The 26,604-nt window shown below is 40.7% G+C and overlaps 1 protein-coding gene across 10 annotated transcripts in view; it reads left to right on the top strand.

Annotated features, from left to right (window-relative positions):
- Positions 1–26,604, top strand: part of COL12A1 (collagen type XII alpha 1 chain) — a 115,381-nt gene that overhangs the window by 11,337 nt on the left and 77,440 nt on the right. For 9 of the 10 annotated variants that reach the window (XM_053381281.1, XM_053381282.1, XM_053381278.1 and 6 more), the window contains exons 3-13: positions 6,523–6,639; positions 7,707–7,850; positions 8,472–8,528; positions 10,074–10,337; positions 11,360–11,524; positions 11,855–12,028; positions 12,140–12,430; positions 13,476–14,078; positions 14,845–15,120; positions 16,182–16,454; positions 17,172–17,444. The exons of the other annotated variant lie outside the window; for it this stretch is intronic. In XM_053381281.1, coding sequence (XP_053237256.1) covers positions 6,523–6,639; positions 7,707–7,850; positions 8,472–8,528; positions 10,074–10,337; positions 11,360–11,524; positions 11,855–12,028; positions 12,140–12,430; positions 13,476–14,078; positions 14,845–15,120; positions 16,182–16,454; positions 17,172–17,444 — 2,637 coding nt within the window. The remainder of the gene's footprint in view (positions 1–6,522; positions 6,640–7,706; positions 7,851–8,471; positions 8,529–10,073; positions 10,338–11,359; positions 11,525–11,854; positions 12,029–12,139; positions 12,431–13,475; positions 14,079–14,844; positions 15,121–16,181; positions 16,455–17,171; positions 17,445–26,604) is intronic. 10 annotated transcript variants of the gene reach the window in all.

Genomic DNA, 26,604 nt, shown 5'->3' with positions numbered 1-26,604 from the left:
ACTGTCCCAGGAGTGGGACTAACCTCTGGCTCTCCATATGGTGGAAGTCCAGCAACATCTGGAGTGCCATAGGTTTCTCATCCCCATGCTGCCATCACACACAACATCACACATAACATACTTTAAATAGGTGAAGGGTTTTCCCTTCTCTCCTTTCAACCTCTCAGATTATTAGTATTATTATTATTCCTTTTCAGTGGCAACACCAGTGGTGAACAGTCTACCTAAAGCTGGGATAGGGAACTTAGAGCCCTTCAGATTTTGCTGGATTCCCAACTCCCAACAGCCCAAGGTACACGGCCAATGGTCAAAGATGACGGGAGTTGTAATCCAACAACAAATCCATGCTTTGCTGCTGTGAAGGAGGGGATATTCAGATCAAACATGTGCACAGCAAACCATTGCTGACTGGGGAAATAGAAACAGAGCAAAGAAAACCTCTCCTTAATTTATCCATGAGCTCATCCATCACATTCTTCCACTCAAAACTCTTCATTGAGATTTGTTAACCACACAATTAGCATTGTACTGGGCAGCACTGAATGCTCATAAATTTTCATACAAGAGTAAAAATGTAGTCTGGTAACTTGTATGGACCCTCTTGATTCTTACACGTATATGAGAATTTTTGCATATCTGTTCTTAATCTGCATAGCTGACGAAAAAAACCTATGTACTGTTGCTGCTGCAGCCAGAGGGAGGTAGTAGCTAATATTGCCAGCACTGTGGATTTGTGCTGATGGGACTTTTCCAGTATCTTATTCTGTATAGATTGTAATTTGCTGCATCCAGTTTTGGAAGCTTCAAGTCTGTTTAAACTTTGGTCATCTCTGTTGTTGGCAACTGCACCCTTCTCTCTAGCCTTGCCTTGTCACATTTCGGTGCCATCACCACTATCCAAAACTCTGCTGCTTCTGTTTTCTCCCTACTATTAGATTCCACCCCCTGCATACACCCTGGGGCCTGGACCTTTCCTTTTCTTCTGTGTTCTTATGCTATGAAGTGCCATGTTCATTGATGATGCTCAAAAAATGACACGAATGAAATTTCCAGGATGCAGCCTCTAGCAATCTATGTGCAGCATATTTATCCTGGCAGTGCCCATAAATAGTGTTTAAAGAAAAAAATACTTTAGGTTAAGAAGAGACTTAGGGTAAACTGCATTTAGGCAATATGTTTACAAATCCTGGTGAGGGGCACATGTGGCCTCTCATTGTGGATGTGTTTCAAGACAAGCCTTTGATCCACTGGAGCAGATTTCAGACCTTTTGCATGCTCCATTCTTTCTTAATATTCCATGGAGGAGGGTGGTGGCCGTGCTGTGCCACTTCCCCATTTGATCTGTTGCGGGAGGTCCTGCTGGAGACTTCAGCTCCATAACATTATCCTGGCTACAGCCGAAGACACAAAGTAAAGGACTACTTGTGGACATAGCACCTCGATGCTGTCATGGCATGCAAGAGTACAAACTGAATGCATGCAACTTGGGAGTAGCGTGTGCCGCTCTGATGGGATATGCATCAAGTATGTATGAGGGTAACATTTATCTATCTCGTTCAAGTTGCTTGGGAGCCTTTGGAAATCTGTGTTGAAGGATAAGATGTGGTTTAACTGAATGTGTCGAAATCCAAACCAACATTCCAATCCATACATGACCTCAAATGTCTGACTTGTACTTATGGTTGGTTCTAACCTAAGGCCACAATTCCCAATCACTGACCACAGAAGTCATTGAGACTAGTTCAGTATAGGTGGTTTGACCTTTTTTTTTTTTTGCATGCAGATCTGAAATGATTACTGCTTTTCAGCTTCTAGCTGGCTCCTGTTTTTATTATAGGTTGCAACAAAACCAAAATATTGGTATCTCATAAAACAACACAGACATTGGGTTTTTTGCCCTGCTACAGACTGGTTTTAAAACAGTTCTTTCCCTCAAAGGAAACCTAGAAACTGTAATTCTTGGTGGGGAGGGACCGTGTCTGTTAAATGGGTATAAAACTGAAAGAAGCTTGCTGTTTTAGATGTATCTCCTAGCAGCCCAAAGCACTGTAATTTGATAAAAACGTGTAAACCCTCCCAGCTAAATCCAGACTGGTTTACTTGTTTCTACAAGGCAGTAATTAATTTTGAAATGTTTTCAGCACCCTCCCCCCCCCCCCCCGTTCTAGAATTACAGTTCTTTCTACCCCCAATGCAGAACCAACGTCTGGGTTATTCAGGCGAGCATGACAATATCCTTCTATGCAGTTCTGTGCCTTTTGGTGCACACTAGGACCTGCAGATGGGGATACTCATCTAGCATTAGAACATCAGCTGAACAGACACTGAACAGACTTTCAGAGAGGTGATAAATTTAAGGTAAGCCTCCATGAGTGGGTCTCTGACTGCTGGCCCTCCCCCCCCACCTCCCCAGCTGTCTATGCTTTAGGGGAGCATGTCTAAAGCTGTGCTCTTCATGTGTAGGTTGTTTCCTCTTTGATTTAGAGCTCTGATCATATGGAGTATAGAACCAGAAGGTGGAGGCACTTACCTGACTTCCCAGCAGGTGAGTTGTGGCTGCTGCCTACCTGCGGGGGGGAGGGGCAAGATGGTGGTGAGGTTGGGGAATGGCAGATGTGCTGGCTGAACCACCAAGGTAGTACATTACCTTTCTTGATGCCTTCCCCTCTTCCTCCTGGTAAGTAGCAGCAACTCACCTGCTGGGGGAATCATAGAATTGCAGTGTTGGAAGGGACCCCCCCAATGTTCATTTAGTCCCACCCCCTACAGTGCAGGAATGGTGCCTATAGGTGTCCCTGGGTGGTCTCGAACCACCAACTTTCTGATTAACAGCCAGAGGCAAGGACCCATTGCGTTACTGGGGGCATGTTAAGAAGTAAGCCAGTATACAACTACTTAGCAGCTATATAGCAAATTACCTCTTCCTTATTCCTTAAATATTAAATAAAAAAACACACATACACACACGACATGGGCATAGTCCACTATACATTTCTGTCATGGCTTGGTAGCTTGAGTCTAGCCTTCCTTTAAATATTGCTTTCCTATCTCGTTAGATATTCACAGGGAGTAGCCAGATAGTGTCACCTGTAAAAATGCTGTCTTTTGATTAATTTTTATTGCATTTGATACCCAAACCAATGTGAGAAATAGACAACCTCATGAAGGGCTTGTGTTCCTCATCTTAACTAGTCAGCGTATGTTTACAATGCTAACAGTTGTGTGAACTTGATCAATATAAAGACAACCTATTGCTTATGTTTATTTTTGTGAGAGAAATATGCGGAAAACAATATAAATCATACCCCTGTTCTTGGCTTTACCACAATACTTTCAGTGGTATAGAATAATTTGTGAGAGAACTGAACCTGGGAACAAGTTTCCTTGATTTCTGTGGGACTTGTTTCAGAGTAGACACGTGCAGGATTGCATTGTGGGCTCCTTTTTTCAGTGTATTTTATACACTGGTACAGCTATTTGACTAGAAACAATCACACAGTCAGGAAGGACTCAGAAGACTCTTCACAACGTAATAAAAAAGTAATTAAATTGGCTCATAGAATACTACATTTTATTAGTATATTACTTACTTTTGCTATTTTGAAGTCTGATTTCCTCAGTCATCCATAGTAGTGAAGTTAAAAGACAGGTTTGGATCCAATCAATCACTTTATGCATGATGAAGGGCTTGTGCATGTCTAGTGGGCTTCTGAGAAACAGAAGCAGACTACCTATGCTGCATCAGAAACTGCTTTAGAAACACCACTCTGTTTCAAAAGTGGCTAGGTATGATGCATAGGGGAATGCTGTTTGAGAAATAGAAGATCTTTTAGTTGCACAGAAATAGTTGCATGGTACTTTGGATCCTAGCCAGAGGCTGCAAGCCTGCCTTTTTGTAAGAAACCAATAGGTTCTAGATTCATTGACAAGAAGTATTTTTATTTTTTTTAAAAAAGTGTGCCCTTTGTCCAAATCTAGCAGAAGTATAGATTGCAATCCCATCACACTTCACTTTCAAGTAAGCCCTATTGAGCTTGGTTATTGAACTTTGAATTTCGTTGGAATAAACTCATGTATGATCAAGTCTGGAATAAACTCATGTATGATCCATACTCCTATGGAAGTAAATAATAATTGCGCCGTTGAATTTGCTACAAACAAACAGATGATCTCATATGAGAGTTAAAAGTGATGTTCACACTCTATATATATATATATGCCAAGTGCCACATCTGAGTTTTCACGAAGCAAATTACAGTCTTTTGAAATGTTAAAGACTTTTCCCCACAGTTAGTTTTTTCAGTTTATCTGGAATCCGGTCATTTGGATATCATCAAGGTGGGCTGCTGCTGTCCCTCAGCAGTTACAGCCTAAGACCTCTGCTGCTTCAGGTCAATTTACCTTCAAGGTTGGTGGTGCTATTTTTTTCCCATGTACTGATTATTTAAAAAAGAGCATGCTCAGGTCAGTTGTCTCTGCCTTTGCATTAAATTTGTCCTGAGCCATTGCTATGGAAACAATATTTTATAATGGTATTCTTTAAATTGTTGTGCATCCTACTATTAACATCTATTGCATGACTTTGGTACAGTATATAAATGTATGCTTTAAGTTTTGACTGCAGAAGTGTGACTGGCTTAAACAGAATGAAGAGTCAATTGTACATGCAGATTAATATTCTAATCTCACTGCCTGTGTATGGACAATAGGAAAAATAACATGTATTCTAGTTACTACTATATCTACTACAGCAACAGCACAAAGCCATATTATCCCATTTTCATTGGAAATGACCATACATTAAAAGACATTCAATATTTATTCAAGACCTCAAGCTCCCCCACATTTAATTGTATGAAATTTTATTATGCATTTTTAAAACTGTGAATCACTTGCAATGCACACTGATGAAGTGCTTCTGTGGTCAATGTAACTGCAGTGTCATAGGTGATGAGTGAATTATCTCCCTGGAAGTAGTTAACATTTTGTCACTGATTGCTCAGAGGCCCACTTTTCAGTATGTTGGGGTTTTTTTTTAATTTAAATAGGCCAAATTAAGTAAAAATGGACATCTTCCAAGAAAACCACAAGATATGGCTCATTCACAATGCTTGCCAAACAATCTGAGGTATTAAAGGAAAGTACAGCTGAATTTCATCTGCCTTTGTTAGACTTGTTTAAATAGTTATTTATAGAACGCCTACCATGCACTGACAGTGAATCAGTAAAATCCTGCATGACTCAGCATGAACAGTTTAACCATGAGAATATCATTATAAAATATTACTATGAAACGTCTTTGCGTAATGATCCTTGTACATGGAAGCTTCCGTCCATTGTGGGAAGCTAAACCAAAATAAAAAAATTGACTTTTCATATACATACATGCATGATGCTGCAAGATAGCATATGTAAACTATTCCTTTCTGTACTGTTCCGTTCATCGTCTCATTAGCTCCCACAAATTTATTTGCAGTCATTCGTTTGGACCACTGATGACCTTTTCCTTGTTTCCTCCCCCTCCCATACATTCTGTAAATAAATGTCTATAAATATACCTTGATGTTGTCTTTCCATAATTAACCATTGTTGTGTAAACGCCATACTGGCATTTTGTGTTAAAATGCCATTCTTTAGTATGGATACACCTGCTGCAAAGGGGACATGATAAAAGATAAACAAAAAGTTTACACCTCAGGAATAGTATAGCAAAGGTGGTGTAAACAGAAAATGTGTTTTTTTTAAAAAAAGTTATACATAATAGTTTAAATGTGATAGGTAATAATTTCTAATTTGTTAACCCCTTCATTCCCAATTTTATGTATAAGCAGATTCAAGATAAGCCACTCGGGCAGCTTTTTGGAACTGAGGGGTTAAACTCCAAGAACAAATATATGCATATATGGTATAAATTGAGCTCTGAACTGCTCAAATCTTTACCACATTCCAAAATACATATTTCTCTTTTTCTCTGCCAAGCTTTTATTTTATAAAAAAAAGTTTCAAATGTGCAGAGACCATTTTTAAAAAGACCGATAAATTCTTTGATGTCTTATTGAAAGGGATTATTGTGTTAATGTCAAGTGATCTCATGGTGTTGTAAGCAGGTTGTGATTTGGCATGCTTCTACGAATTGCACCCAGCATGTTAAAAACATTCTTTTAATTGTTATGTGAAATGTTTGCATATGTGGTTATTATCTGTGAACTCATTGTACATGTATCCAAATGTGTTTTCTATTGTGCTTGATTTTGCTGGCCATTCTTGAATGACTTGGCAATTCAAGAAACAAATGTTCTGTGCTGTCCTCTGTAATGTGTATTCTCTTTGATGTGTTTTGTCATATTCCATCAGCTTGTGTCCTTCCTTTGCCAACAGCATATCCTTATATGTGTTGGAAACAAATTTATGCAAAGACATATCTTAGCAAGCTTTGCTTAACATACATTTTTTAAAAATTTAACAAAATGTTCATTTGTTCAACATTTAAACACACTCTTGCTTGGTGTAAATCTTTTGCAGTTAATCCGCCGTCAGACTTGAATTTTAAAATTATAGATGAACATAATGTTCAAATGTCATGGACAAGACCATCTGATGCAATAGAAGGTTACAGGATAACAGTGACACCTGAAGCTGGTAAGTTTTGGCCTTCTAATAAGCTGAAACCTCAAATAATGCAGTCTTGCTCTATTTCATTCATTTTGCCTAGCTGATTTTTTTTTTTGGGGGGGTATGTCCAAATATAATATGAAAATACATACCAGGGGCAGCTTTAATTTGTCCTAAATGATTCCTGGTAATCATGTTCAGCATGGTTTCCTGGCAGGTGCACTAATTCTAGAGGGTGGAGGCATCATCCGCCCTCTTAATATTCCTTAAAGGTAAAGGGACCCCTGACCATTAGGTCCAGTTGTGACCGACTCTGGGGTTGCGGCGCTCATCTCGCTTTACTGGCTGAGGGAGCCGGCGTACAGCTTCTGGGTCATGTGGCCAGCATGACTAAGCCGCTTCTGGCAAACCAGAGCAGCACACGGAAACGCCGTTTACCTTCCCACTGGAGCGGTACCTATTTATCTACTTGCACTTTGACGTGCTTTCGAACTGCTAGGTTGGCAGGAGCAGGGAGCGAGCAATGGGAGCTCACCCCTTCAGGGGGATTCGAACTGCCGACCTTCTGATTGGCAAGTCCTAGGCTCTGTGGTTTAACCCACAGCCCCACCCGCATTCCTTAGCACAAGCCTAAGCCCCCACTAGCGAAATCACCTAGCCAAGTGCAGCATCAAACGCAGGCTCCTCCTAAGCATGAGACAAGGGGAGCAGCAGCTATTGAAGCTGTGAGGCGCTGGGCAAGGCCTCCTCCTGATCATGTTCCCACCGTGGCAGCGCCAGTCCCCAGTTTGGGAAACCCTGCTGAATGCGATAGAATGTGGCAGGGGTAACTGCCATTAGAGTAGCTGGGTAGTAGGCAGAAGGGCCATGACAGCTTTACCTCTGTGGCCACACTCTGATATCAGTGCAATTCAGCCACTTTCTGCTGGGCCACTGTACTATGGACATGCTACTATAGCTATTTCAGGAAAAGAAGTGACCGTGTAGTTTCTAAATTTCTTTCATTGTTAAATAGGTAAAAGCTCTCTTTTATTGTTTTGAATGAAACTTTGCAACTATGACGTGTTTATTGTTCTACATATATTGTGTTGCAGATGGACCTACTAGAGAATTTACCCTAGCACATAGCGCTACCCAAACTTTATTAACAGACCTTACACCTGATACTGAATACATTGTAACGATAAGTTCATATGATGACAGAGAAGAGAGCATATCTGTCTCTGGACAACTTACAAGTAAGTTCGCATTATTGATTTAGATGTATCCAGAGAGTCACAAAGGTCTCCCTCGGGAGGTAGTGGACTCTCCTTCCTTGGAGCTTTTTAAGCAGAGGTTGGATGGCCATCTGTCATCAATGCTTTAACTGAGATACCTGCATTGCAAGGAGCTAGACTTGATGACCCTTGAGTCCTTCCAGCTCTACAGTTCTATGGTTCTATGACCCTGGTATTATTTGGGCACAGTTTCCTGTCCCCATATGCTTCTGTCATGTAATGAGCAACAGTCACCTGAAGCATCCATCATTCCCCCCGCCTCCATAATAATATTTCAAAAACCTGAAGGCATGCAAGAAAACTGTCACTTGCAATGAGGTTATCAGATAAATGGGGTTATCAGTATGTTGGCTGAACCCACCCTTGCTATGACTTTGCTAGGCTTTCTCCACATGTTGACTTTTGTAGTAAATGTGCCCCCATCTGTTCTGAATTTGAAGGAGAATAATGGGATGTGAATCACTGGAGAAGCCCAAATGTTTTTTGGCCCTATTTACATACTCTCCCAGCACATCCTTAGATTCTGACAGTTTATCAGTGATATGGGATACTTCTTAATCCTATGTTATTTTGTTGTTCCAGTTCAAACAGGTGGTTTAGTAACAACAGAAAAGAAAATCGAAGAAGTTCAGTTACAGAGTAAGTGACTTTGCCCATTTAAAATCACTTAAAATGACATTAGGAACATGAGACAGTTCTTTCTAAGTCAGCACCACCAGTTGCCCATTGAGCTGTGCAAATTCTTCCTTTCCCTTTTCTCAATAGGTATGTCTACTGGACAGGGAAAAGAGTGTTTAGTTGCACCCTGTCCCAATCACTGTATTACAGACACTAGTCTGTATCACTCCTTGTGCTGACTGCTAGGTCTGGTAGTTAAGGAGGAAAACATTTATTTATTTATTTATTTGTTGGTTTGCTTGCTTGCTTACTTATTTTTGCAAGCTTTTGTTTCCTTAAACTCTTAAACTATCCATTTTCCTTTTCTCTTTTGATCTTCCTTTCTCCATTTATGGACAAAAGTGAATTTAGCCTGGTGAGCTATCAGCCTTTGTTTTATTCCTCAAGCTTTCCAACCATTTAAATTTTGGTTCAGAGTGTGGGAATTAGACTCTAGTTCCCATTTGCAGAGTATGCGGAAGACAGTCCTGGGTCGTTTGAACCTTTAAATTAATTCTCTTTTCCCCCTCCTATAAAAACTACACAAGACACTCTCTTTAAATATATAGAGTATTTACGTTTAAATAACACGTAACTTTTACTTAGTGTAGTTGCAGTTGCAGATTAAAATACACAATGCAGATGGGTGATACTTAAGTTGCTAAAACATTTTATATAGATTAAACCACTGATGGCCAAACTTGGCCCTACAGCTGTTTTGGGACTACAACTCCCATCATCCCTAACTAACGAGCAGTGGTCAGGGATGATGGGAATTGTAGTCCCAAAACAGCTGGAGGGCCAAATTTGGCCATCACTGGATTAAACTGTTACAGACTAACTAACTCTGAGGCAGACAGCAGCAGAACAGTTCATACCTGCTGCTCTGACTGTTAAGATTGCTCCTACTAACTGCCATAACTGTACCAACTGCCATAACTGCCACAGAGTGTATGATGTCATAGAGTTCTACTGCTCTTGCCATTAACTCTTTACATATGCATTTTGGATACTAACATTCCACACAGAGGACTTCATTACGGTTGCTGTAAATCAGGCATCCCCAAACTCGGCCCTCCAGCTGTTTTGGGACTACAGTTCTCATCGTCCCTGACCACTGGTCCTGTTAGCTAGGGATGATGGGAGTTGTAGTCCTAAAACAGCTGGAGGGCCGAGTTTGGGGATGCCTGCTGTAAATGAACAAGAATCTGATTCTAACTGTGAAGTGCCAACAAACAATTTTATTTTTAGTCATATATTGCCTGTATAGTAAGGGGCTTTATACATATTATAGGTTGGATCCAGAGATCCTGTGGGTGGAGTTTCACTTATGGAATCTCCTGCTTGTGGAAGGAGAGGAAATATGTGGATTCTTCCTCTGAAAATCTATCCCTTCTAGTCAGTGTGGGATGTGGTGCAGGAGTCAATGAAAATTGTCTCATATTTCTTTGTAGTGCATTACTTATGCTACATTACTTTTGTGGGTGTATGGCAATGGTCATTAATTTTGATAAAATTATATTTCAGGATGTTCCCTCAGTGCTGTTACAGATCTAGTTTTTCTTGTGGATGGCTCTTGGAGTGTGGGCAGAAATAACTTTAAATACATCTTGGATTTCATCGTTACCCTTGTGTCGGCCTTTGATATTGGAGAAGATAAGACAAGAGTTGGAATAGTTCAGTACAGCACTGATACAAGGACTGAGTTCAACTTAAATCAGTATTTCAAAAAGAGAGATCTCATTGAGGCAATAAAAGGAATACCATACAAAGGAGGCAATACAATGACAGGTATGGACTTTTAAATATTATAGTAATCAGGGATGTGCACCATTCTCAAAATTCACCTTGTATCAGTAATGTTGGAAAGCAACCTGATCTGTTTTGGATGCTCTCATTGTTTTTCTGATTTGACTTGTTATTTGGGTCCAAATTAGTTCTGTTAAATCTGAAGCTCACATTCCCTCCAATTGACTATAAGAGGAATCTAGAAACTGATGGATGAAAATTGCAGGCAATAGATCTGCCAAGCAATAGGCAGACCCAACCAGGTTTTTTGTATGCAGGGAACCCTTAAAATATATTGTGTTATTTTAAAAACTACATTTTTTCTTTTTTTCTGCCAGAATTAGAGACAGTTGGTAGGCATAGTTTCCCCTTCTGAGGGGATGAAGCCTGAGAATTATCATAATGATAACTGCAGTGGTTCTCTCATTATCATTTGGTAGGTGGGTAAAATAGAAATCACTTGTGTGAGTGTAGAAAAACAGAAGAATGAAAACAATTTTATTGTAGTGTTTATTTTAAATTTTGTTAGAAAACAGAAAGGATGCTAACACTCCTCCCCCAAATTATTGTGGTTTGAGTGCCCTGGAGAAATAATCACTTTGATTAAAACCAGGACTTGCCCTTCAACATGAAAATATCCTGTGACCTCTCTACCCATGCACTGCACTCTACACTTCCTCCACATTCAGGGTGTTTCCCTAATCAGTTTTTTAAAACAAATGCAGTGATTGCTTTAATTTTACAGCAAAATTCAGTGTCACAGAGCTTTAGGGAGTCTGATCCAGCTCAAGATGCATCATTAATGGTGCAATCCAATGTGGACATATGAAAACCTCATCAGAATCAACTCAGTTTGCCTTGTCATTTTGGGCTGGACACAGAGCTGAAAACATGGATGAGTTTCAAGAGCTTATAATTTTTCTTCATTGATTGTGCTGCCTTCTTGATTTTACAAATTTTGAATTTCATCTAAACTTGGAATATCTGTGGATTTTAAAATCACAACCCATTTTTCCAAATTTCAGGAGAAGCAATAGATTATCTGATTAAGGATACATTCATTGAATCTGCTGGAGCAAGAAAAGGCTTTCCTAAAGTGGCAATCGTCATAACCGACGGAAAATCTCAAGATGAAGTAGAAATCCCTGCAAGAGAACTTCAGGGCATAGGAGTTGAAGTGTTTTCTTTGGGTATGTCAGATTTCTGCAACAATTAAAGTATTAGTACAAATATTATGGAATTATATTAAAATTGTGTTAAAAGACCTGGGGAATAGTTTGGAAAAATGTATGCCTGCCAATTAAAGGATATAAAAGAAGTCACTATGTGAAGCTCTCTAGGGAGGTTGTCCCACAACCAGGAGTGGGGTTCTCTGCTGAAAAGGCCCTCTGAATCTCATATTGTGGGGGACACTCAACATTAGCTGGTGATGTTGGGGCCTGGGTAGGTAAAATGCTATCTGGAGCATTGGTGTATCACTGGCAAACATATTCACATATTGTTACTTTCTTCTTTTGAAGGAATCAAAGCTGCGGTCGCCAAAGAGCTGAAGTTAATTGCCTCTCAGCCCTCACTGACTCATGTTTTTAATGTGGCCAACTTTGATGGCATTGTGAATATACAGAATGAAATAATCTCGCAGGTGTGCTCAGGTGTTGATGAACAATTGGGTGAACTGGTCAGTGGAGAAGAAGGTAAGGGACATTTTAAAGTTTCACAAGAACTAGACTACTTGTGTACATAATCAAGCATTTCATCTCCTTGTTCTTGAGATCCAACTGGATCTTTGTTTTTATTTTTTTCAGCTATAGAGCCTGCCTCAAACCTGGTAGCTACGCAGGTCTCATCAAGATCCATTAGAATCACTTGGCATCCATCTCCTAGTGAAATAACTGGCTACAAGGTGGACCTCATTCCAATGATAGCTGGTGCCAAGCAACATTCATTGAGCGTAGGACCTCAGACTACTGCTTTTAATGTAAAAGACCTTTCACCAGACACTGAATACCAAATCAATGTGTATGCAATGAAAGGACTGACTCCCAGTGAGGCAGTGACTATTATGGAAAAAACTCAGGCAGTAAAAGTTCAAGTGGGTAAGTTATTGGCTACTAAGATTGCAGAATCGTGTTTGAATTGCATAAAAACAAAGCATTCTTGGGAAAAGATAGTTGATGTAAAAGACATAAAATATAATTTCATATTTTTCTTTCTAACTGTATTTTAGAAAAGCTTTGGGGACTGCTGTTGCAAGGCAAAAAAATGGGCTTCTATTAATTTATCTAAAATGCACAGAGAGAAATAAATGGAGGACAAAGGTTCATATCCTATACATACTTACCTAAGCATAAGTTCCACTCAACAATAGGACTTACTGCTGCGTACATATTTTACATGATATCAGAGAGAGAGAGTTTGATATCCCGCTTTATCACTACCCGAAGGAGTCTCAAAGCGGCTAACATTCTCCTTTCCCTTCCTCCCCCACAACAAACACTCTGTGAGGTGAGTGGGGCTGAGAGACTTCAAAGAAGTGTGACTGGCCCAAGTTCACCCAGCAGCTGCATGTGGAGGAGCGGAGATGCGAACCCGGTTCCCCAGATTGCAAGTTTATCGCTCTTAACCACAACACCACACTGGCTCTCAATGCCTAATAAGATATGGTTGGGCCTGATGCTGTCAACTGATGGCAGTGGTGCTGGCTTGGGATTTAGCAGATCCTGGACCAGTTCAGCCTCTCGGCTTCCACACTATGGAATATTAGAAATCTAACTTCTGTTTGCCATCATCTAACTTGTTGCAGAAATGGCATGGGAAATAAAGCCTATGTACTAGACTATTATTCATACCAGGAATCTCTACCCCAAAGTGTACACCCCCCCCAAAGCTGTATGACTGCCTATTTAGTAGGTGATATCGGAGCTCATGTAGTTAGCATAGTAGCTAAGAGAATGTGAATCTCTCTTCAAATCTTGCCACCCCTGTGAACACAAGAGGCAAGCTGCTGTCTCTGCCTCATCACCACCCCTGAAATATAGGAATAATTCATGATGGTGATATGTAATGCTTTGAACACTCTGAAGTGCTAAATATATATAAAAATACTAAGTGTTCTCCCCCCTCCCCCTTTCCTTTACACAGAATGCTCAGAAGGCGTGGATATAAAAGCTGATATTGTGCTTCTGGTTGATGGCTCCTACAGTATTGGCATCGCCAATTTTGTGAAAGTAAGAGCATTTTTGGAAGTGCTGGTTAAAAGCTTTGATGTTTCGCCAGCCAAAGTCCAAATCAGCCTTGTTCAGTACAGCAGGGATCCTCATACAGAATTCACTTTGAACAGATACACTAGAATTGAAGATGTACTTCATGCTATTAACACCTTCCCCTACAGAGGTGGATCTACAAACACAGGCAAAGCAATGACCTTTGTAAGGGAGAAAGTCTTTGTTCAAAGCAGAGGTGCAAGACCAAATGTCCCAAGGGTCATGATTCTTATTACTGATGGGAAATCGTCAGATGCCTTTAAAGATCCTGCTGACAGACTAAGAAATTCAGATGTAGAAATATTTGCAGTTGGTGTTAAAGATGCAGTACGATCAGAGTTGGAAGCAATTGCTTCAGAGCCTACAGAAACCCATGTGTACACAGTGGAAGATTTTGACGCTTTTCAAAGGATATCGTTTGAGCTTACACGGGCTATCTGCTTACGAATTGAACAGGAACTTGAGGCAATTAGGAAGAAAGGTGAGTCGCTCTTGCTGTGCAGAATTTTTAATTTAATATTGGTTGATGAAATATGAAATGGTATGCAAGTTTAAACAGAAAACTCTAAAACTGAATATAGAAAACACAGTACTAATTCTGAACTAGACACTGATACTACTAATTTAGTGAAACATAATTATGCAATGATAAATATCTCAAAACAATGCTAGTAAGTAAAATAAGAACCATTAAAGGAAATCATGCAAAAAAGTAAAAATACAGCATCAAAATATCATTAGAGAATCCCATGTATATTGCAGAAGTGCCCGCTATAATGCAATTGTGATAATTAACAATGTACACAAAACCACACACACCCAACTCAACAATCACACTCCCCTTATGCATAGCACATCACTCCATACTCTCAATTCCACTTATTCAGAAGCATTATAGCCTCCAGCTGTGGATGGAAAGCATAGCCCTCATGGCTAGCCAATGATAGCTTTATCCTCTCCCCAGCTCTGCCCCCTCCCCCAGTAGGCTTTTAGGCTAGGAGTGGGGAACCTGTGGGTTTCTAAGTGTTTGGCTGTAGTTTCCATCAGCCACACCTGTCATGGCCAATTAAGAGGAATAATGGGAGTGATTATCCAGAAACATATGGAGGCCACAGGTTCCTCTGTAACAGCCTGTTAAATCAAGATGTTTCTGTATATATAGCAACCAATTGTGTTTATACACCTTACTGGAAATTGAAAAGAGATTTTCTAAAGCCTTCATTTGTTCACTATGTGCTTTTTTTCAGCAATTCACTTGGGAGCAAGGGATCTGAAGTTTTCAGAAGTGACATCTAACAGCTTCAAAACGAGCTGGTCTCCAGCAGGACCTGGTGTTTTATCTTACCTTGTCAAGTACAAGGTGGCTATTGGCGAAGACGAATACTTTGTTTCTGTACCAGCTCCGCTTACTAGTACAGTTCTTACCAATTTACTACCACAAACCACATACACCGTCAGTGTGATTGCAGAATATGAAGATGGCGATGGACCTCCTTTGAATGGGGAAGAAACAACTTTAGAAGGTATTGTTCCTATTGTCCTACATCAATTCTCCTTCCTGAAAACCAAGATAGGGGCCCTATGTATGTGTTACCATAGAGATGTGTTTGCTGCCCCTGCCCCACCAAAATTAGCTCTTGGCTTTGGCACACACCAAGTAGCCATGGTTGAATATGAATCAGTATGTATTGTGTTCAGATAACAGCTGTCTAATGCAGAACTGTATATGAGGAACATACCAAGAGATTTACCATTGGTAAATGAGAAAAGGTACAAGGCTACAAGGTGTATTTACTAATCTAACAGATACATTAAAACCCTTTGGTCATTTGAGTTTCTTGGGTCCACTTCCCTGTGTTTTCTAGAGAGAGGCTATACATTGTATCTTTCTTATTTGGAAAGTCCTGTATCACAAACCAATTTGGCGTTCCTGAGGTGGTAGAACAAAGACGGATAACTCCATATTGAAGCTGATTTTTCAGCACTTCAAATGGATTAAATTTCATATTTATGGGAAATCCCACTTTCCTGCCAATGCCCTTTCTTTCTCATTCCTCCTACATATTGATAATACTATTTGATAATACTATTGATGTAGAAAGTAGTGGTTTTATTGTGCTATTTTTTGGGTGGAATCTCAAATGATGTCGAGGAACAGTATGTGCAGAATCCTCTGTATCCCAGTTCTGGTTGAAAGGCATAACTTAATATAGTACTATCCCCCCTCACCCAATGAGATAATCTGATTTAAAATTAAATTTATTGGTAAAATTTGGACCCTACCTTTCCACTGGTGTTCAAAGCAGCTAATATAAAAAATGTTGTGTGTTGCATTTTTGTTGCTTTGTATTGTGTAATCTGCTTTGAGCATTGTTTTAATAGGAAAGCAGGGTATAAATATTAAATCTAACCAGCAAAACATTAAATCTAACCAGCAAAATATTAAATCTAACCAGCAAAACAGCAATAAAATATAAGTAAAAAATCATAAAAACAAAGACAGATAAAATTTTATGAAAAACAATAAAAACAACCAGATAAAACCATTTCATTTGTGCTTTTATATTTTATATTTCTTTTATAGTCAGGGGATCACCACGAAACTTAAGAGTAACAGATGAGACAACGGATAGTTTCAAGGTTGGGTGGTCACCTGCTCCAGGCAATGTTCTCAGATACAGGCTTGCTTACAGGCCAGTCGCTGGTGGTGAGAGAAGACAAGTGACAGTCCCAGCAAATGAAAGAGCAACGACACTACAGAATCTGAAACCAGATACAAGATATGAAGTCTCTGTTACTGCCGAGTACCAGTCTGGGGCTGGAAAGCCACTCAACGGACATGGAAAAACCGAGGAAGGTAAGACATCAATGTAATGGTTTTGGGGACTCCACACAGAACTCAACAGCAGAAGTGTTGCTGTGACATATAAATATGATAGGAAGCAATAATAAACCCAGCTAGCTCCCTTGTGCATGCATCTCTGTGATTCAGGGTGTTTTGGCACTTGGTATATATTAGACCATTGTATTTAAAACATCAGGGTGTGAAGTGGGCTGAAGCTGATTCTTACCACGGCAGCAAAGCCTCAACCGACTATATTCTTTGTCTAGGGCAGGGGTGGGGAATCTGTAGTCCTCCAGGTTTGTTTGGACTCCCAACTCCCATGATCTCCGACATGGACCATGCTTTCTGGGGCTGATGGGAGTTGTGAACATCTGGAGGGCCACAGGTTCCCCATCCCTGTCTAGCCGTTTGAGGCACATTTTCCCCCATCTCTCAGATTTCATTCCATTTCATTTGCATTTCACTCCTGTCAAAAATGCACACGTTGCTCTGCTTTCACTCAGCTAAAAAGTGACCCCCTTCTTTATCAGGCTGCTTCAGGAGGTGGTTGTCCTGACTTGGCTCCCATATTTAAATGCTACCCTGTGTCGATTGATTGCTTTCCTAAAAGTTAATTGTGATTAATAGTTTACATCACGGATATTTCACAGGAAGCCTTAAAGATGGCTAATTATTATTGCAAGAAAGTTCTTTGTCTGTTTCTAATGTTCTTTTTTTAAACATGTGCAGTTTTGGGAAGACCAAGAGACTTGAAGGTTTCTGATGCTACGACATCCTCGTTGAGATTATCTTGGAGTCCAGCACCTGGCAAAGTACAGAGATACTTTGTGACGTATACTCCAGCAACAGGAGGTGAAACTAAGGAAGTGACCGTAAGCGGAACTACCACCAGTACAGTTCTCAGAGACCTGGAGCCAGGAACAAGATACGATTTGTCTGTGGCTGCGTTGTATGCATCTGGAGCAGGCGATGCTCTCCCTGGACAAGGAGTCACTCTTGAAGGTAAAAACAGCTGAATCACATACCTTGCTGCTGATGCTGGTAGTTGGTACTGAAGATACACTTGTGAACAGATATCCCTCTTGGATTATGACATGTGGAGACCTAGGATTTTATTTTTATTTTTTTGCCATAGTCATTTTCAGTTGTTTCTCTGCAACCTTTCTTTGTATAACCATTAATGTAGACATATGACTGAAAGACACCTTGGATCCCAAACCCCCTGGTACTCAGACGTTTTGGCTCCTGAACTCCGCAAACCTGGAAGTGAGTGTTTCGGTTTGCGAACGTTCGTTGGAACCTGAATGTCTGATGGGGCTTCCGTGGCTTCCGATTGGCTGCAGGAGCTTCCTGTAGCCAATCAAAAGCTGTGCTTTGGTTTCCAAACATTTTGGAAGTCAAATGGACTTATAGAACAGATTTCATTTGACTTCCAAGGTTTGACTGTACTGATATTGGACACATTCTTAGCATTTCACTGTTTGGATATATGATTCTTCCACTGATTGTGAATTGGTCCTAGGTCTTTTTCCAAGGCAAGGCTATGTTTCTGGGGAAAAGGAGGGGTACATTTGTGGGGAAGGGGCCATAGCTAAGTAACAGAGTGTGTTTTAGATGTATAAGGGTCCCTTTCATCTCCCCCTGGCTGTTGTATGCATAAGTCCTCTAAAAGGCCTGGAGGAGAAATGGATAAACCTGGCCGGGGGGCTGCCAGGCAGAGTGTACAAGGTTGGGCTAGATGAAACCATGGTAAGACATAAAGGCAGTTTCCTATGTTTATATTGCCATGCTTACCCCACAGTGGGGTGTGTGTGTGTGGAGCAGGGTGTGTGGCTCTGCTTGCCATTGTGCAACATAATGAACCACTTTATTTCTCTTTGCTTCTACTGTTTGCCAACACAGCTTTGCAGTGGTGCTCTGAATCTGTGTAGGTTTTTGGTTTTGTTAGTAAGGTGTCAGAAATAAAATGATAATGAATCATTATACTGTGGGATGCAGGTTACCACACAGGATGTGAGTTCTCAGTGATAATATTTTCATTGCTAATGATATGCGCAATGTCAAGGTAGTGCATGGGCACATTAATCATGTCAGAATTTTAAAAACAAAACAAAACATGTGGAGCTTTTCAAATCAGAAGTGTGCCATAGATTGGTTAAGCGAGTTAGAACCTTATCCTCCGTGATCCTAGCCAGCAAGAGGGAGGCTTTGTTTGCAGCTCCCTTTCAGAATGCAATATTTCTGCTTGTGAAGGATATAGCCTGGTGTGCAAAGAGAAGCGGTTTATTACAGTGCTATCCCATAGTGATCCCAGACATTTTCCAGGCTACAGGGGTATCTTGGGTTAAGAACTTAATTTGTTCTGGAGGTCTGTTCTTAACCTGAAACTGTTCTTAACCTGAGGTACCACTTTAGCTAATGGGGCCTCCCGCTGCCGCCGCACCACCGTGGCGTGATTTCTGTTCTCATCCTGAAGCAAATTTCTTAACCCGAGATACTATTTTTGGATTAGCGGAGTCTGTAACCTGAAGTGTCTGTAACCTGAGGTACCACTGTATTTATACAATTATTATTTTTTTATTCCATCAGAAATCATGAGCAATATCCTATCTCTCTTTGTATCCCCACTAGGGCTGGAGGAGAAATTTGATTCAGTTTGCATTTAGAGATAAATCTATCAAATTCACACATTCTGAAACAACAGGAAAACCAAAACGCATCCATCCTTCAAAATTCACACTTGTCCAAATTTTGTGATGCAGTTCTCTAACCAAATAATGCTTACAAAAATGCACACATGCTTGCAAAATGGGGCTTCCACCCCTCCTCCCACTATGCATGCCCTACGCCTTTCCCAAATATGCTCTGGAGGGTTGAGATATATTTTTTTTACTGCTCACAGTGCCGCAGAGTAAGTCTTTGAAGAGGCTCTAGCTTGTCTTCGTCATATCCAGTGCTATTTTTCTAGAAAAAGAGGTGCCAGAACTCACCATGAACGCTTCCCTTATTCTCATAGAATGGCAATGGTGCCCACCTGAGAGGGGCCAGAATTGAGTTCTAGTGAGTTCCAGCTTTTTAAAAGCCCTGGTCGTACCCACCCTGAGTTTTCCGCCAACTTCGCTGTAGTCACTGCCTCACATGTTTCATTGTCACCAGCTCCCTAGAGAACCAGGGGTTTGACTCCACCCTGCGAGAGGGGGTGCTAAGGAGCGATTGTGTCCACCGCCCTGGTCGTTTCTCCATTATACAGATCCGCCAACGCTTCAGCAGAATTGCCTGCCAAGGCAACAGGAAACTTCCCTTTGTGGTTCCCCCTGCTGATTTCACCCCTGCCAATTGTGTGCCAGCCCCCACTGCAGCCTGGCTTTTATGTCATCAACCCAGCTAGATGACCCAGTTCAGCTGGGGGTGGAGCAGGAGGGATTGTTCAGCAAGGGCTCCAATCCTGCAAGGAGAGAAGAATAGTTCAGGCATCCCTCTGGGAAGCAGGCAACGCCAGACAGGTGGCTCCTCTTCTGAAGTTCTTGGGTTCTCACTATCTCGCACAGGGGTGCGGCCATTTACATAGTAAAGATTATGCAATTCTTTACATACAGCGTTACATGCTGGATCAAGCCAAAGGCCCATGTAACCCATCCTCCTCCTTTAATAATGGCCAACCATATGTACACAGGAAGCCCACAAGCAGGACCTGAGTGCAACAGCTCTCTCCCTACTTGTGTTTCCTAGCAAGCAGTGCTTCCTTCTACAATGGAGGTAGAACATACCCATCCTTATCCTCCAAGAATTTGCCTAATCCTCCTTTAAAAGCATTCAGTTGGTGGCTATCCCTACTTCTTCTGGGTGAATTCCATAGTTTAACTATGCACTGCTTATGAATGGCTATTTCTTACAATCCCATTTTATGGGGTGAACTGCTATGCAGACACTCCCTTACAGATGCTTCCACATGCCCCCCCACCCACCAACCAGGGAGAGGAATGCAGAGAAACAGGAATTGCAGCAGTATCAAGAAATAAGGATAAACTTTGTATTATTGGGGGATTAAGAGTGCCAATAAAAATCTGACATAACATGTCAAAAGATTCAAGCACAATAAAATGAAACAAGGAAGCACATCCCAGGCCATATAAAACTGAGTTTTATTTCCAGACTCCTCCCCCCACCCCCATATCAAAGAAGGTAGTGAACAAACTTATTTACTCCTAATATATTCATAAATTGGAATCCTAAGAGGTCTTTGCACATGCACAATGCCATGTCTAGGGTGCATAATTTTCGATTTTTTTTCTGGGAGTAGCTCTTTTAAAACACACAATAAAACAATCCACTAAAATATCAAACAAAGAAATCCGATTAAAACAACACACTGATTTAAACAGAAAAATCAGGCCAAGAACTCAAGGGAATGCATAAAAAACATCCTCGATGCCCTAATCATTTATTCCCTAAATACTGAATAAAATAAACACCCAGCTGCTACATGTTAACTTTTTAATATAAACATCAATATGACCCTAATCAAAACCCTCCCTTCTCCCTCCAATCCTCCAATCTTTTTTTATCTCGGTTTATACGCATGTTTAACATAACTATTCAGCTTTATTGATAAGGCATAATGAAGTATACATCCTACATATATTTGGGTCTGTAGATGGCCTGGCTTCCATCTTCCAAACTTAAATCTCACATGTTGTGTGAACTTATCCATTATCGAAATATAACTTGGAAATCCCGCTTGCCTCTTTCGGTGGCAGATGATGATGACTTCTATAGTTTATATGAATAGTTTTTAGAATGTTCATCCTCTGGAATGTGTTTATTCTTCAGCTGGATAAGAAAGCTATGCAAACATGTTGTAGCTGAATTTTTGGAGCTCTTGAGAAGTTTTTGCTTCTGGATTGTTTTATGATGAAAAGTGAACAGAGCTCTGGCTGAGCACATAAAAAACAAAATGTCAAAAAAAAATATGATTAAATTGGAGTGCCAGAGGAGACACGGCGACGTTTTGAACTGGGCATGATGATTACAATTAACAGCACAGAAACAGAGCTAGTTTTCTCCCCAGCCCATCCTGTATACTCTTAGAGCAAGCTGCCTTCAAGGGGTGGGATGAAAAAATTGTAGGCTTATTGTGTTTGAGAGAACCAAGTTATAAGGATGGTCTTGAAAGAACAAGGGGTGGAAAGCAGAAAGTACTAGAATAGGATGGATTTTCACAAAGGGCTAATTAAAAAACCCTTGGTGATAAAAATAACATAAGAAAAGATAAAAGTTACTCCTAGCTTGATAACTTAATGGAAACTTGTAAGTGGGATGGACACATGTCCTACTTTTCAGAAGACAGTCTTCTGTTTAAAGGACTGTCCATTCCAGTTCTGGTTTAGAGAGAAAGAGCCATAAGAAGGGAGATAAAGTACCATAAAGCTGCCCATCAGCTGGACTGGACTGTGGACTGAACAGGTACCCAAGTTGTCAAGGCACAATCTTCCCTACCATGGTGAGATGTATTGTGTTTGCAATTATTTCTAGGTTTATTTCTATACTCATTAGTATGTGCAGATTTATGCAAGTTTGTCCTCTTGTTCTCTTTTTTTTTTTTGACAATGCAGTTCCTTTTTTCAAATGGTGATCTGGAAATGTCCAGCCCATGAATAAGAGATGCAGAATCTTATCACCTTCCTTTATATCTCCACTTCATTTGCTTAATTATTTATTATTAATAAATATTAACCTTTTGCTTTTTAATTTTCCTTCAATACCTGCTGTGGCCTTCTTTCCTCCTCCCATCAAACTTAACTGTCTCTCAGTCATCTTTTCTTAGCAAGCAAGGAGTTATTGGCACTGGCATTGGTCCAGCTGGAAAGCTATGACATGGCTAGAGGGCAGGCGAGGCCTATGAGGAGACACTTTGCGGGCTGTGCCACTGAGGCCCATCTGAAAGTGGCTCAAGCCCAACTGGTGGAAAACACTGGGGGGTATCCAGTGAACCAGTTCTGTTAGTGCAAGGATTTCTGTTTGTGCAACACAACTTTCCCTCCCTCTGTTTAGGGAATGTGGGAAGGAAAGGATGATCCAGTGTGCAGTCAGAAGTCTGTGTGCTAATGGAATTGGTTGGTTGGACACCTCCCACTGCCATAATTCATTTAACATAGAGTTTAGTTTAATGGAAGGTGACTGCTTGGAATGCTGTAACTGCCCAGAGGCCATTGTTGCACAACGTCACATTTCTAGCTATCTAGTTGCTTATGTTCCTAACTAGCTATGCATCTTGTCTTTCCCAACACTGAAAACTCTTCACTATTGAAACCTGAAATGGTGTCCCTGGCAGTCTGGCTTCATGGACAAAGGATGCATAACTTTGTAAGAGTGATCCGTGTTACAGCAGATGAACTTTTAGATCTCTGTACTGACCCCACAGAGTCACACACAAACTTACTTTATAGCGCTTCTAAATTCACCCCATAGTATGGGACTTGGTGTGTATGTCTGCATTCTTTGTCTACCCACCTAGGCCCTAATATAACTTTGTTCCCCACCACAAGAATATTCTGTTTCCTGGAAGCTGCTCACTGTCTGGGAGTTAGAAGCTGCTAAAAGTAATGTGTTTAAAATGTATAAAGAGTGTGTTCTCAGGGTCTTGTTAATAGTTAAGGCATAACTATGTTAAGTGATCCTGAGTGTACGTTCTTGCTTAATAACGTAAGGCAGAGGTTTTTTAACTTTTTGAGTCTGTGGCTCCCTTGACCAACTACATTCTTTTTGCGGCACCCCTGTGGTGCTCAGGAGCCCAGTTATGTCACCCCTTGCCTGAAGAGCTGGCAGCCTCTCACCCTTTTTTGAACACTCTCCCTTGTGGAGTGTTCCCTCAGCCAGCTCTCCTCTCCTCTTGGGAGTCCTCTGGACAGCTGCTGCTGCTGCCCCTGGTCTCTGAGCTGCCTCCTCACCCTGCCGCACAGTGCCCCACAGGTGCCTGGGAAGCACCACCTATTCAGCCCCAGAGGCACCATTCACCTGGGGAGCTTGTAGCCTGGCCTCCTGCAACCAACAGCTGTGTAAGCCTTTAAGAGGCAGAGACGCAAGAGGGCATCAGAGGAGAAGGAAGCAAGGAAGGAAGGAAGGAAGGAAGGAAGGAAGGAAGGAAGGAGGGAAGGAAGGAAGGAAAGAAAGAAAGAGGGACAGAGGCCAGTTTTGCCTGCTGCACCTCTGACCATCATTAAAGGCACCCCAGGGTGCCATGGCATACTGGATGAAAACCACTGACATAAGGGATGCCTCATGCTGGAAATCAGATTAAAGTTCATAGAGTTCAATACTCTGCAGAAATCCCAGTAACCAGCAGGTGCTAGTTAGAAGCTCTACCACAGGGTTTCCCAAAGTCGAGTCTCCAGCTGTTTTTGGACTACAATTCCCATCATCCCTAACCTCTGGTCCTGCTAGCTAGGAATGATGGGAGTTGTAGTCCAAAAACAGCTGGAGACCCAAATTTGGGAAAGCCTGGTCTACCAGAAATTGGCCAATGGTCCACCAGAGGACTACATTGTACCTGGCACACATCCTTCATGTAACCAATACTAAGATTTCATCCTGAAATGGAACATAGTATTGTTGTTATTATATGGCAGATGCACTGCCATATAATACCATATTGGTTTTCTACAAAGCTACTTACTGCTTTTCCTTGCAATTGTTGGTGCTGGATCAATTTCACATTTTGGCATAGTTAGCTTAAAAAATGAATTGGAATATTTCACCTCATCATTCTCCTTCCTATGCCCCAACCCCCCTTGGAGTTTTCCATTTCCCCCCTTTTTTTTCATAGCCTGAGCCAAAACCATGGGTCATACACTAGAAATAAAACATAATGATAAACACAGCAATTGTAATGAATGGAAACCCAGTAGATGGCTAACAATCAACTTTTTCTGAGAGCTACTGTTTTTCTAATCTGTTTTTCCCATGGAGAGGAGGTGGTAAGAGCAGTTCTGGCAAGAGCTAACTTGTTTGCCTTGAGGTATTAATGTCAAATGACAAGAACATGCTGTATACTATATCTGTTAAATAGATTAATTTAAACAGAATATAGGATTATTATTATTATTACTGCAATTTTGGGGGAAAAACTTCTGACAGAAACTATACTATTAACTGTAATTTGCATAACCATTCTTTGAAAAATTGACAAATGACCTATGTCTGAACATAATATTCCAGCATTGTCTTAAAGATATTACAAATATTGGATATCAGGGCCTCAGAATAACTGATCAAAGCAGAGGAACTAATTTACCATTTAAAGTACTCCATGTCATTAAAAGCAAGTCAGCAGAACAAGCACTCAAACATTTTATACTTGTTTTGTGAACAACCGCATTATGTTTTGAATTTAAATTAATGCACAGTGTAGTTTTTGTAGGAAAACGTTGATGTGTTTTGGCCAGTTTATTCAAGGAGATGATGTAGCCTACCTTTTGCAAATGCATTTAGCCTTCTGAGGTTACAAAACTTAGTTTAACAAAGTTATAAGTGTCCAATGCATCTCTCTGTAAATATTGGATAATTTTTCCTTTCCCCCCATAAAACTGAATAATGATTTATTCCTCCAATGCTGAAGGAAATAGCACCCTTCTTTTCAAACTCTGAGAACCGCAACGCTCAAAGAGCTCATCATATTTTATGTTTTAGTTACAGATTTTTTTTTGCAGCATGCCTTTTTAATTGTAGAGAGTTATCAATCTCTAGATATTCTCTATTCTTCTGATATTCTAACAGTTAATTAAAAATGTTCTAGAGATTGTGGACCTCCTACAGATTGAATTGGTACCAGCACAAGTGACATTTCTTTACAATGAAGTTTTTAGCATAACATAGGAACGTTACGTACATGTTTTGAGTCGCAAAGGGCTTGCACCACACAAAGAGACTCTGTTTCTTCTTAGGAGATTTAGTGCTGTCTCATGCATTATTTAAATTTTGCGTACTTAGTTTTTTGGATTCTGACATTTTCAAGAGACTTTTGCCAATTGTCAAACAATCACGTCACTTGTCCTTTCTGTGGGAATGCCATATTTCTAGGAAAAAACAAATCGGCCTAGAGGAAGTGATCCATTCTGCAATAAAAGTGTTACTGGCTTCTTACAAATGCCTCTAGAATAGAAAGGCATGTTGCATAACTGCTGGAATTTTATGCGGTAAGGAAATGGAGGCATTTCCATGTAACCTAAATGATCCCAGCTAGCAGAATGATAATGAATAAATTGAGGCTTCTGGGCCAGACTTCTCTTCTGTCTTAATTCCACAAATTATATATTATAGGCAGCCTCTACTCACCATGAAAGGTACACATTGTTTCCAGAGGATGCAGAACATCCTCCCTGGCACCTTTCCAGCAAGCAGTTTGCTTGGACCAGAAGGCATAGTGCCTCCTATCCATTTGCCAGTGCTAGGAATCAATGTTGTAATACTCCTTCCTTTTCCCCATAGCTTCTTGTGGATACTCCACACCCCTTTCTATTTTAACTTCCTTGTTCCTAGATTGAGGGCATCAGCCAGAGGTGCCAGGTATACAGTTCCTCCTTGTCTTGTTATAGTCCTGCTAACGTTGATCATTGCATTTGTGGTTGAAGCAGGTTCACCAAGACAAAGCATTGCATTTGCCGAACTGAAATTAATGGACTTAAGTTAGTCATCTCCATTGGTTTCTCTGGTTAGCCAGTTACAGGCTGCAGTGTCAGGGAAGCTAATATATAAAAAAGGATTTGCAGTAAATTAATTTGCCCAATTCATTCCAATGACCCTATTTTGGGCTGTTGCCAGAAATGATGTTCATATGGAGAGTAACAGTCCAATTCCTAGGCATGTCTACTCAGACATAAATCCCACTATATTTAATGTGGCTTACTCTCAAGGATTGTGCCTTGAACAAAAGGGAAGTTTGAGCCAGGTGGGGCTGGAAGGGATACTGGCTGCATACTACAAACCATACATTAAAAGCACTCACATCCTGGGAACTGGTTTGGTAAGGGTGCTGAGAATTGCAGCTCTGTGAGGGGTAAACTACTGTTTCAAGGATTCTTTGGGGGGGTGTACTTTAAATGTATGGAATGTACATAGTAAGAGAACGATCTCTGGGAGAAGAGGCATGGAGTTGTGCAGGGAGAAC

The sequence above is a fragment of the Podarcis raffonei genome, chromosome 3 (assembly GCF_027172205.1).
Source record: "Podarcis raffonei isolate rPodRaf1 chromosome 3, rPodRaf1.pri, whole genome shotgun sequence".
Lineage (NCBI taxonomy): Eukaryota > Metazoa > Chordata > Lepidosauria > Squamata > Lacertidae > Podarcis > Podarcis raffonei.
This window is presented reverse-complemented; position numbering and strand designations above follow the sequence as displayed.